Genomic DNA, 13,241 nt, shown 5'->3' on the forward strand with positions numbered 1-13,241 from the left:
TGAACGTGTTTGAACATGAGCTTATTGTAGTAAAACAACACACATTGTTTGTCCGAAGGGGGCGTGACTTGACAGATATTTTTTAAGCTCTGTGGAAAGCGCTGTTCCGTGGGAAAACCGCAGACCTGGCAACACTGGTGCAAAGTCCCAAAGGACCAGCAGAACATCTATAAAAACTCATTTGTCCCCACACTGATGGAATTTAAAGTAAGTCTGAAACACGTCAAAGACAATTCTCAGTTTTTAAACAGACAAAAAAGCTTTTTGAATCTGTGACTTGACCAGGAATAAACAAGGACTAATTTCAGGTTAAAGTCGGTATTTTTCTGGCATGTTCATGGAGAGCTATGTGTGCATATATACGGACCCTTCTGCAGGTTCAGGTTGATGGCGAAGCCCACCCACACAAACTCTACAAGACTACAAGACCTCATACTCTATCCCGATCTAACTCAAATGTCATGAGCGCACTTTACTGGACCTGCAAGTGTTTGAAGGCGTTTCTCCCAGCGCAGGTTTGGAGTGAGAGAGAGAGAGAGAAAGAGAGAGAGAGAGGAGAGAGACGAGAGAGAGAGAGGGAGAGGGAGAGAGAGAAAGAGAGAGAGAGAGAGAGGAGAGAGACGAGAGAGAGAGAGGGAGAGGGAGAGAGAGAAAGAGAGAGAGAGAGAGAGGAGAGAGACGAGAGAGAGGGAGAGGGAGAGACGAGAGAGAGAGGGAGAGGGAGAGAGAGAAAGAGAGGGAGAGAGAGAGGAGAGAGACGAGAGAGAGAGAGGGAGAGGGAGAGACGAGAGAGAGAGAGGGAGAGGGAGAGAGAGAGAGAGAGAGAGAGAGGAGAGAGACGAGAGAGAGGGAGAGGGAGAGACGAGAGAGAGAGAGGAGAGAGACGAGAGAGAGGGAGAGACGAGAGAGAGAGGGAGAGGGAGAGAGAGAAAGAGAGGGAGAGAGAGAGGAGAGAGACGAGAGAGAGAGAGGGAGAGGGAGAGACGAGAGAGAGAGGGAGAGGGAGAGAGAGAAAGAGAGGGAGAGAGAGAGGAGAGAGACGAGAAGTGCAGTTGTACAGAAGCAGGTGTTCAACTCTGTCACTTTCCTCTGGAGTGGAGTCACTTCTCAGCCCCTCTCCTGGTCCTGCTCTTGGTCCTGCTCTTGGTCCTGCTCTTGATCCTGCTCTTGATCCTGGTCCTGCTCTTGGTCCTGCTCTTGATCCTGGTCCTGCTCTTGGTCCTGCTCTTGGTCCTGCTCTTGGTCCTGCTCTTGGTCCTGCTCTTGATCCTGGTCCTGCTCTTGGTCCTGCTCTTGGTCCTGCTCTTGGTCCTGCTCTTGGTCCTGCTCTTGATCCTGGTCCTGCTCTTGGTCCTGCTCTTGGTCCTGCTCTTGATCCTGGTCCTGCTCTTGGTCCTGCTCTTGGTCCTGCTCTTGGTCCTGCTCTTGATCCTGCTCTTGATCCTGGTCCTGCTCTTGGTCCTGCTCTTGGTCCTGCTCTTGATCCTGCTCTTGATCCTGGTCCTGCTCTTGGTCCTGCTCTTGATCCTGGTCCTGCTCTTGGTCCTGCTCTTGATCCTGGTCCTTCTCTTGATCCTGGTCCTGCTCTTGGTCCTGGTCCTAGTCCTGGTCCTGCTCTTGGTCCTGGTCCTAGTCCTGGTCCTGCTCTTGGTCCTGGTCCTGCTCCTGGTCCTGCTCTTGGTCTTGGTCCTGGTCCTGCTCTTGGTCCTGGTCCTGCTCCTAGTCCTGGTCCTGCTCCTGGTCCTGCTCTTGGTCCTGGTCCTGCTCTTGATCCTGGTCCTGGTCCTGCTCCTCCTGCTGCACAATGAGAGCCCTGTACTTGACCCTCCTCTGCCTGTGCCTGCTGCCTGCTGCGGTGAGTTATGAGATAATGAACTAATTCTCGTTTATGGATGATAATAATATACACACTTTGGTGACTGTAGAAAAGCAGAATATGCATTATACTCTTCTGGACATTGTAACTTGGAAGTTTCTATGGTAACACTTTATAATAATCACACTTTTAATAGCTTTAATAAAGCATGAACAAAGATTTAATTCATCAAGATGAAATAGTTTATGATTCAGGCTGGTAACTACATAATACCCTAACCGCTTAATTAAGTGGTTACTAATCTCGAGTAATTCTTATTAATTGATCTGTACATTATGTATTAAGTCTTTGTTCATGCTTCATTGAGACATATTAAGGTGTTGTTATATTTGCGAATAAATAAAAAGATAATTATTATTTAGGACTTGTTGTTTTTTACATAAAGCTGCACTGTGTAACTGTTTTGGTGGAGGGTTTGCCTCTACTACTGCTTTGCTTGGAATATTCCACAGTATGGCTTTAAACATATCCATCATGCATACAATTTAGGGATGTACAAAATATGTTCAAAATATTAATATATTGTGGGTTACTTCTTAGCAACACGCCCATCGATGCAGAGATGTGACACTTATAGACGACATGGTTATGATATAAAGAGGTTTACAACGATGAACCTGCTTCTGCATCAGAGCTGAATCTGAGCTCTGCTGGATATTAAAGCCTCAGTGAACATGAAATTCAAATGCATTTTGTTATTCTACATAATCAAAACTACATTTTTGGAACATTTTCAGGCGTTACCTGCTTGTTTCCATGGAGATATGTATTGTCAATGCAAATGTGGAACATTCGAGGCCATGTAATAACATCTGGAGGACCCACCATCAGACAGGTTAAATAGTACACCTTTAAATCACTGTTAATTACACCATCATAACAACCATTGTATTGCATTTTTCTTAAATAATTTGTAAATGATTTCTTTCAATTTTCATATAAAATACAAACAAAAGCCATGCAAGGGAAAACTGTACCTAAATCATCTAATGCCCTGCACATGTCGCTTGGCATTATCTGTCCCACCTTTTTCAAATTAACAGCATTTGCAAGGTATTTATTTTTTATTTTTTGTATTTTACTCATGCCCATTGTTATTTGGGCCAAGTCCTTGACAGTTGGTTCATTATGTGTCATCCATTTCTTTTTGATAGCGTTTTTAGCATTCGAAAGGTAGAATCTATTGTCTGCACAGTCCCAGATGCGTAGTTATAAAGTCAGGTTATAAAGTGAGGTGGTGATATTGAAAATAATTTGCAGTGCTTTATTACTCCAAGTCAAATATGTATGAACAGTAAAACAAAACCAAAATACGTGATAATTATGGGCTACCAGGCAACCACAGTTTCTACAGCAACACATATTTCCCTGTGAATAATGTGCTCGTTGACATGGTGTTACAAAATTCTGTGATACATTTTTCCAACCGAATTAATTAAAAACACAAGATTTAGGAATGTATTGTATGGTTGTTGCTAATACATTATTTTAGTTACAGCCTGTAATTGCTGAGATATTTCAGGAACAAAAATCAATGTCGTTAATAAATAAATAAATGAATTACAGCTTGCATTTCAATCTCTTAAGTGGGCAGGTAGACTTCAATTGTTGTGTTTATGATACTTCTTCATGAATAATGCATGAGCAAAAACATCTCCAGACTGGTGTTTAAAACTAATTAAATAATGATCAAATGAGGATTCCGTGTCCCATCGCTGCTTATTTCCTATGTTTCTGTTGTCAAGACTGCATACCAAAATCAAATATTATTGAGATTTCTTTCGAGAAAAGATATCCAAAGCTACATAAATACTGTATATGCAAAGAAGATACATTTTAAAACATGCTAAATGTGAATAACAAGCAAAAGGTGTCCTAACTTTATCATACAATCTTGGAAAATAGGATCACTTTTTAGCTTAATGAATTAAAACAGAAATTTAAAATGTAAGAAACTGATTTTGTTCCCCAGAGTTATCAACATCTCTTTTGCTGAGTGATAATAGTTTTATTATTTTTCTGAAAAATATCAAGACATTTTCGAATGTTCAGTCTAAGGAGCTGGTCTGAGAAGCTCGACTTTATACTGCTCTGAGCTGACAAAGTCCACTCTTTACCTTGTTTACCTGTTCAGCCTGTTCAGGACATACAACATTAGGCATTCTGAGAACCACCAATTTAGGGCTAAACTAGGAACAAACCAGGTCTATAATGCTGCTTTTCCATTAGTACCGACTTGACATATAAACTCCTGCTTCAGCACATTTCCATTTGGTGCTACCTCCACGGACCAGGTTATTTTTTAATACCTAAACGTGACGTCCACAGACGCTGATTGGCTTAAAGTGTAATGTCACAACTCCCAACTTGTTTTTACTTCAGCTATAAAAATCAACCTCGTCACGGTGACAGCTCCAAATGGCCACCAAAAATTCGACTCCGCTGTCTAATTTTTTATGTCTGATAGCGGACGATCAAATCCAGATGCAACTGGACGGAGCCACACCCAATGAAAACGTGTATCAGGAGTTCTCGGACAAGATGCATTTCAAGTTTACTCTAAATTCACCAAATCTTTAAACTGCAGATGTGACATATGTATAGGTAATTCTATACAGCATCTATACAGTGACTATGGGCCAAAGCTCCCTTAATTTACACAATAGTTATAATTTGACATCTACAAATATTTGACACCTTGTTTTTCTTTAAATTAATGTTTAAACTTTCCGGTTAAATTGTGTTCATTGCATATACATTTTCCTGCATTTTGAATGGAATTGATAACAAAGAAAAAAAAAATCTTTTTAGAACTCAGTACTACTTCATTTTCAACTTTTCTTCCCAAGTCTGACTTGACTGATGTAAAACTGTGATGAATACAGAATAAACAAAGGTACTATCCCACTAAACATAAGAACATGAAAACCTGTCACTTTAATTTCTCACAGTGATGAAGGAAAACAGATTAATTTTGACATCCCAACAATCTGCTACCATTACTACTGTTGTTATGTCTTTGGGCAAGACATTTAATTGTGTCTATGTAAAGCCGTAGACACATTAAACGTGACCGTGCGAGCCTTTTCTGTATTAACTGTATGGAGAGGCCAAAGCGGTGCGGTGTAAATGAGGCGTGCAGGCATCAAAGCCCGAACAACATGTGTGAACACCGGACGAGGCGTTTAGCGCCGTGGAAACTCACACACAGTGTTCAACAAGCGACTAGACTTAATCAAATGTGTTTAATAATCATAAGCCAAATCTCTCGTTTACGTCCAAGTTTGTCACTGAAACCCAGAGCTGTAAAATATCACACTGTGCAATGATGGAAAATGTCTCCATGAAAGTTTAATAAGCTTTCTGTTTGGCCTCTTTGCTCTGTTATCACGGACTGAATGCCCAAATGTAATGTTTTAAGAAAGCCCTGGCCCACAATTTCTCTGCCTCTATAAATATTGTGAAGAAAACATCAGCACCTCCTCTCGCCTGAATGTCCAGCACCATGAAGTTTAGATTCTGCTCCAGGTTATTACATATGTAGAAGCCTGTTTTATTCATAAAAAGCAGAGATTGTTCTACATTTATGTCGGACATGCAATCTGTGCTTTTACACCTTTGGACGAGTGCAGTGCGTCGCTGGTATAAAACCAAAAGCACATGTGTCTTCTGCAGGTTTAGACATGAGAATCTCCTGCACACACAATGATCACCTCCACCCTCCGTGCCACAGACTTTAACCCTCACATGAGGAGGAGAGCGTTTGCCACCGGTAGCACAGGCGTCAGAGCATCAGACGTGCGCCAAAGAAGTGTCCAACGGCATTTAAAAACTTTCCATAGTGGCCAAAAAGCCTGTGATCAGGGCCGTTTCTAGCTTCTTGGGGGCCCTGTGCTAACTAGTTGAGAACCCCTGTTTGCCAAATTAAAGTGATGTAATGTGATACTGTGTTATGGTCTAGAAAACGCAATAGAACACAACACTTGCGCATTTTAAATTTGATATGTATACAGGAAAAGTTTGGTGGGAATTATTCTATAAAGTTTACAATTTGCTCATATGAAGTGAAACATTAAGCTTTGGGGGGCCCCTTGGCAGCTATGAGGCCCCCCCCCTGCATATGCATACGTCTGCCAAGGCCTAGAATCACCTCTGCCTCAAACCCCAGACAAACTATGCCTGGAAAACCATTTGCAAAGTTTGTACCGATTCCAATGCGTTTTTGTCTTTTTGTGCGATTTGTCTTTTGTGCACAAACAACAATTCCTTCCCCGTATTTCCAATAATCACATCCAAATCCGTCCTGTAATTATTCTTGCGCGTCGCTCCTCTGCGTTTACCCCTTGTCCCTTCCTGTTGTGAGCGCCGCGGTGCTTTGCTTACCTCCGCCTGCCGTTGTTTCCCGGGTTGGCAGCGTTGGCATCCTGACACGAGCCCGACGACGCGGCTGTCACACACGGGCCCCCAATTAGAGCAGGTGAGAGCACTACATCTTTGCAAATTTAGGCTCCCAACTATAGGCGCAGCTGCAGACTGGCACCGGGAGGCGAGAGGAGAGAGGGATGCTACCTGTAACTGGAATAATGACATCCCACGAGCTGTTTACGGGAAATGTGCGGCAGAATACGTCTAAAAGTGCCACCTGCCGTCAACGTGATGAACGCGAATGAAAAAATAAAAATAAAACAAAACCCAACAACAACTGTGCACACCCTTGGCAATTTGTGACTCAGTGTGGGAGGTGTGGGGAACGTTGACCTGGCTCCCTGTAGAGAGCCACGGGGAATTTGGTTTATTGAGAAATGGAATGTGTGAAGGTTTATTTATTTGTCTGTCTATTTATTTATTTAATTAACAATATTTGTACATTTTTATGGGCATATACATCACATATAAGATTTGGTTTTAAAATAGTGTAAGCCTCTTTTCATCAGGTCAAATTGACCTGAATAATGGATGCTTCCCGGTGTGCGTTAGCCTTAAAGTAAATATTTTGCATTATTTGTATTGTTATCAGCCTTTAAACATGCTATCTTTAGTTTGGCATCTGCTGTAGGAATTACACAAGTTAATAATAAACAACTGGAAAGTTCTCTTGAAGATTCTACAGTTTCTTAGAAAACAATAGCAGTCCAAAAGCTGTTGGTTGGTCAGAGCAGAGCGAGAGAGAGCTGCCTGGACCTCATGCCAAGCAATGCGAGCTCTCCTGAAGTGACCCTGAATAGAGGGCATCGCCACAACTCTCTTCTGAGTGGGGAAAAGGGGAGGCTGGTAGCCATTAGACACCATTAACAGTAAATACCTGTGACAGTGGACACCAGGGCATTGTGGAAATATTCAATCCACAGAAGAGTGGTGGACAAGGATGCAGGGTGACTGGCAGAGACACAATGGAGGGCAGACTCTAGATCTTGGTTTGCCCGCACTGTCTGGCCGTTATGAAAATGATATCCCGAGGACAGGCTAATGGTAACACCTAGAGTATGGCAGGAGGCCTCCACACTTGGGAAGTGAACTGGGGGCTTCTGTTGGAAACAATGTCCTGAAGAAGTCCATGTAGCCTGAAAAAATGCTGAACCAGGAGATTAGCCGTCTCCAAGGCAGATGGGAGCTTTGGTAAAGGAACAAAGTGGACTGAGATAGAAAAACGATCAATAATAGTCAAAATAGTGGTGTTACCTTCCGAGGGTGGTGGGTCAGTGACTAAATCCACAGAAATGTGTGACCAGGAATGATGAGGAATGGAGAGGGGGGCTAAGCAATCCAGCAGGGGCACGATGAGATGCCTTGTTGCGGGCACAGAGTGAGGAGGCTGAGACAAAGCAGAAACATGGTTGGAGGAGAGACAGTGCGGTGGATCCCAGGGTGGCAGGCAACCGTGGAGCCCACTGAAGCATAGGGGAGCGGGCAGATGGAGCCACATTTCTGGACTTACGGTTGGACCATAGCAAGAATGATTGAGAAGAGCCCTACAACCAATGCCTACACAACTTCTCAATTTAGATAGCTCCTCAAGTCTTTATTTTATTACAGTATGTTCCATTTTTATGTCCATATATTTAACGACAGTGTTTGTCATTTGGTGGGCCACAACCAAAATCTTGTTTATGGCCATCTCTCTGTGAGTGAGGTGATTGGTTGAAGCAGTTTAAGTTCCTTATACCCCTGCTGGTTGAATAGAAGAATATTCATGACTAGAATAAAACCATCCCTTGTCACAGTGCTAAGCAGAGTCTGAATCATGGTTACCTCAAGTGCCTCCCTAATGGTTGGATTTGCTTGGATTTAAGCGTTTAAAGACAGAGCAGCAGGCAGTCGCTCCGAGCTCTGCATAAGCCTCCTCACTTTCACTGCTCTCTTCATAACAGATGCTGCTCCACTAAGAACATGAACTCGGACTGGAGGATATGGTAAAACAACATCATATTTTTTTGTTTACTTGTAGTGTTCAATCCCAAATTTTGAATTGATTTTTTAAATGAAAATAAAACAGACAAGTGCATCTTCTCCCCAAACCACACGATTTTGACAATTTTCTCAAACTGTCCCTTGACTGACCCGTGACCAATACTGTGCTTTTGTCAGCTATATAGTAGATCATGATGTTATATTTTAAATCACAATATTCATCTAAAACAACTTATAAAAGAAACAATTCCATAAACTTCATGGTTGAAACCTGTGGCGAAAACTGAGGCTTTTGAAAGAATTTTACAGCTGGATTTGCACCTCGGGCTCGTCATGAGAATTATCTGTGAACAGAAAGTGTCATTCAGAGGTGAAAGGAGAACTGTTATCTTTTATAATGTGAAAATGACAAGTGTAAAGTTAAGAATAATCAACTATCTTTAGGACTTATGATAAACGGCACTAACTCTTAGTGAACATATGCTTTTACCAGTCTAGATACTGGTGGTGGTAGTGGTGAAGAGGAGGAAATGGAGTGGCTGAAGAGGCTGGTGGTTCTGCAGCTGTGGTGGAGATAGGAGGGCAAATATAATGGTGTCAGGTGCGATCAAGAAAGAGAACCGCCCTGGAAGAAATCTTAAATCCAAACCGTCAAACATTTCGTATGTATAGTGCACTATAAAGTCTGCTAAATAGTGCAGGACTATGTCTACTGGGAGTAGAATAAATATCTGGGTTGTCAGACTCGATCAGCAGATTGAGAATGACTCTTGGATGAGAGTAGAAACTTCTTGTTTTTCTATAAACAGAGTCTAGATGACTACAATTGAATATTTTTCTACGATAAGTTCATGATAATTACTCGGGATAAGTTTTAAGGTGCAGCCTCTACAAAGGAGAAGTATACCTTCCTCTGGCTGTAAGATTGCTAAATTACAATAATTGAACTGCATTTTTGTTTACACTTACCCTATTGACAAATATATTAAGGGGCTGTATGTTTTTATGTTTTGTGCAGTTGAGAGTTTTCATGTGCAGTTTGGCGTTTGTTTGAAGTTTGCGTACATGGTACTAAACCTCCGGACTTGACATACGGTTCGTGCGCACCATGCTCATAAATCGAGAATTTTTTAAGCAGTTTTTTTTATCTGAAGGATTTTGTAAACAAATCAATAATGACATTTTCTCTCTCACAGATATTGTAAATTTGATGGACAAGGTTCACATTTTTCAACTCAATGTTCTTATTTTGATGTATTGTTGATCCAACTTGAGCTTCAAAAGGAAAAATATGAACAAACTTCAGCAACAAAATAGATAAATGCATTTTTGCACACATATATTAAAAACCGATGAGAAAATTTATTTACTGTGTGCCTTCGGCGGTCTCTGTACGACTTGTCAAAAAGCTGCTAAATATAACATTGAATGGCATCCTGGACTATATTTAAAAAATCATTTATAGACAGCCTATTGCAGTTAGTCATCACTGAACTTTTACTGCACATACACATGAATGTAATATTTTTAAAAGCCATTAGATGTGTGTGAATGACAGGAGCTTACGTGATTATCTGTGCAGGTGATGGATGCAGAGGAGGACTGAGCTAGGTGAAACTGGCAGTCGTGAATAACTCCTCCACAGATATAATAACCTGACAGGTGACAGGGCCAGACACCACATCACTTATTCATTTAAACTGAGTAATCCTACGCCACAAAAGTAGATCTGGACAGTAAGTGGATTATCGAGAGGAGAAAGGTTACGTTTTTGGTTGCATGATGGGAATGAGCTAAATACTGTGACTATTTTGTTCTTGTTTCGTACCACCAGTAAAATAATAATAATGCAGTTTTGTCCCTTTATTCAAGCTATGGTAATTCATAGGTGTACAGTTTTTTTTTTACTTATAATCGAGAAATATTTCACTTAAATGTAGCCCAAAAAAGCTAACTCACACTTAAGGTTGAGCACTTTTTGGCACTGTATTCTGCTAAATGACATCCATAATAGATCCATAATAACATCAAAAGAGGGGGCTCCAAAGCTGTTCTTTTGAAGACAGGGTTAGGATGAGTGAAAAGAGGTTGTCCTTAAACGTTTTTTAAAACATCTAAAATAACTGTTTGGATTTAAGGTCACACATTCCTTGTATCATCATGTTATTATAACCTTTAAACATGTTCCTGAGCATCTCAGGTTTTCTGGCAAAAACTAATTGTCCCCGTCATGCTAATGTTAGAATGCTGTAATGTCTACGATTTGAGACAGAAATGCTCAGAAAACGTCCTGTGATGATTTTTGGACGTGAAAACAAAAGTTATACCTTTGACACCACAAATCTGTAAAATGACAGTGTTTCAAGCTGCAATTTACAAAAACACTTTAGTTCCATTGCTGCTGTGCTTTGTCCTTCAGTAAGCTCAGCTAACGGCACACAAATGACTTTCCAAATGTGTGCATCTATGATAATGCATTCATAATAATGGAAGTAGTTTGTTAAAAGTTTATTTTCAGTCAGGAAGTTAAGTTTGCGTCCTCTCACAGTAGACATGTGAATGAAGGTCTGTTCCGCTGTAGCTTTTCTTACAAGGTTAGACTTAATCGATTCAAATAATTATAATCTGATGTGTCTGGTTCAGGGAATGACAATGGAATCAATAAACAGGTCACAGCTTCAGGCAAGGACTGTGCAGACACACTTTCATATTTTTAATTTGTCTCTTCAGAAAGTGTCCACTGCAGTAATGGCCGCTTCTCGACCTTGATTGAAGACATTACTGATCAATACAGTAGGAGAAGATGGATTTAATATGAAATGTTGTTTAGATGTTTTGAAACAGTTTGTTGAGATAGATGTAAGAACATTGGTCATTTCAGAGGTGCTGTTCAGCCTAATTTCGGCAGAGAAATAGGTCAAGTCACTTATGGGATTCTTGACTCAAAATAAGACTAATGAGTGTGTTTCCAAAGCCACTCAATATGGTGTCTCCAATGTCTTAAGTGAACAGTAACAACCCATTTAAGGGGTCCAAAGTGGACCCTGAGAAGATGCTTGGACGAGAGAGAAAACAAAAAGCTGATGTAAACAGAAAATAATAATCGCTGTATTTCCATTGATGCCAACTTATAAGTCGTATAAGTCTTATGAGCCGAGATACTTTGCAAAACAAAGCTAGTGCATCTTAGCCTCAGCATGGCAATTGCATTCAAATTTAAAATATTTCAGCAAATATTATACAAAACCAATGCATTACATAAAGAGAGGTTAAAGTGTGGTGTGGTGAAGTGAAAGAAATGCAGAAAAAGCACACTTGGAATTACCAGGACCAGTCAAAACAGTGCTGAAGGGTGATTTGTGAATGGTTGAGAAGGGAAGGTGGAAGTCTTTGGTTGGCAAAATCGAATCGTCAATGTTCTGGTTCAATTCCAGCCTTTTCTATTGCTTGTGACATTTCAGTCAAAACGTTTCCTTTCTTCTTCCAGGTCCCTGAGCCCTCCAAACCCTCCAATATCCAGAGTCCACCTTGGAGGGATGACAGTGGCTCCTCTGTCAAAGTCAAGCACATCTCCAAAGACCTTCAAATCATCTCCACCAAGCACAAATCTCCTGCTTATGGCTCGCTGGGACCCTATGGCTGGCCTCAGAACTTCTCCCAGGCTCAAGACCAGTACCTGTTCCGCCCTCCTCCCCCGAAGGCCAAACCCGCAGCAAAGACCTCGCAGAAAGCCAAGAAGATTCTAGGATGGGGCGACTTCTACTTCAATGTCAAAACCCTCAAATTCAGCCTGTTGGTGACCGGAAAGATTGTGGACCACATCAACGGAACATTCAGCGTTTACTTCCGGCACAATTCGTCACGCCTGGGCAACATTTCCGTCAGCATTGTCCCGCCGTCGAAAGCGGTCGAATGGGAGGTGCCGAACGGACCTCAACAAAAGAATTCGGTTTTGATTCCGGATGCAATTTCAGTTGCTTCAAGTACGCCGCAGTCGACAAGCATGCCTCCAACGGAACAAAAAGATATGATCGTGGTCACGGAGCTGAATTGTAGAATCGAGTACCAAAGGACAAACAGGTCCAAGAAAACAAAACCCTGTCTCTACGATCCCGGCCAGACCTGTTACTCAGAAAATACGCAATCACAAGCGGCGTGGATCTGCGCGAAACCATTCAAGGTCATTTGTATCTTCATTGCTTTCACCGGGACGGACTATAGACTGGTACAAAAGGTGTGTCCGGACCACAACCACCAAACAGAGCCCAGTCAACAGCTCTTTGGATGAAGCTGGTTTTTAGAGTCGGTTTTTCAGAATTTAGTGGATTTTTCACCATTTGATTGAAGTAAAACCACAACTTCCAGAATGAGCTAAATTGATCTGAAATGTGCAGAAAGTTGTTGGGAAATGGGTTGTGAAAGATCGCAATCCATCCATCCATTTTCTACTGCTTGTTCCCTTTCGGGGTCACGGGTGACTGGAGCCCATCCCAGTGATTTTGGGCCTTAGGCGGGGTGCACGCTGGACAGTGGCCAACTCGTCGCAGGGCTAAAGATCGCAATCATTTCCTATAAAAGGATTTTCACAATGCTTTGTTGACAACAATTTGTCAAACTTTTGTTGGATCCGCACAATAAGAAGAAAGCAAAGAAGAAGGCAAAATTCAAACAAAGACTAAACCCACACATTTTCTGTAAATTGTTTTAAAATGTATATAGCCTAATTGTCACTTGACAGAAGATAGAGCTGTTTCACCATTGAGACATCAGAACTGTCTCTTGCCAGAACTGACCAGAGATGGGTCATTCTCCTTTACAATTACGCAAATTAACAGATTTTTCTGGACGTTTATCATCATCTAATTTCAAACCGAAGTGTTTTTTTGATGCTATTTTGACTTGAGATGGGGCAGGTAACTGACTTTGTGGTGGTTGGATGAACCATGTCCAGATCAGC

The 13,241-nt window shown here is 41.5% G+C and overlaps 1 protein-coding gene across 1 annotated transcript; it reads left to right on the top strand.

The window, feature by feature from the left end:
• Positions 1-1,648: 1,648 nt before the first annotated feature.
• Positions 1,649-12,573, top strand: LOC140362653 (neurexophilin-4-like). Its single transcript, XM_072448799.1, has 2 exons — positions 1,649-1,855; positions 11,772-12,573. Exons 1-2 carry the CDS (start codon positions 1,805-1,807, stop codon positions 12,570-12,572), a joined length of 852 nt encoding a protein of 283 aa, XP_072304900.1. The 5' UTR covers positions 1,649-1,804; the 3' UTR covers position 12,573.
• The last annotated feature ends 668 nt before the right edge of the window (positions 12,574-13,241 follow it).

This window comes from Eucyclogobius newberryi, unplaced genomic scaffold, assembly GCF_026437365.1.
Source record: "Eucyclogobius newberryi isolate DKJ021-1_F unplaced genomic scaffold, fEucNew1.0.hap1 SCAF_17, whole genome shotgun sequence".
NCBI lineage: Eukaryota > Metazoa > Chordata > Actinopteri > Gobiiformes > Gobiidae > Eucyclogobius > Eucyclogobius newberryi.

Coding starts and splice junctions, on each gene's coding strand:
- LOC140362653 (XM_072448799.1), top strand. CDS start 1,805: ATGAGAGCCCTGTACTTGACCCTCCTCTGCCTGTGCCTGCTGCCTGCT. Junction 1,856..11,771: donor TGTGCCTGCTGCCTGCTGCG/GTGAGTTATGAG, acceptor TTCTTCTTCCAG/GTCCCTGAGCCCTCCAAACC.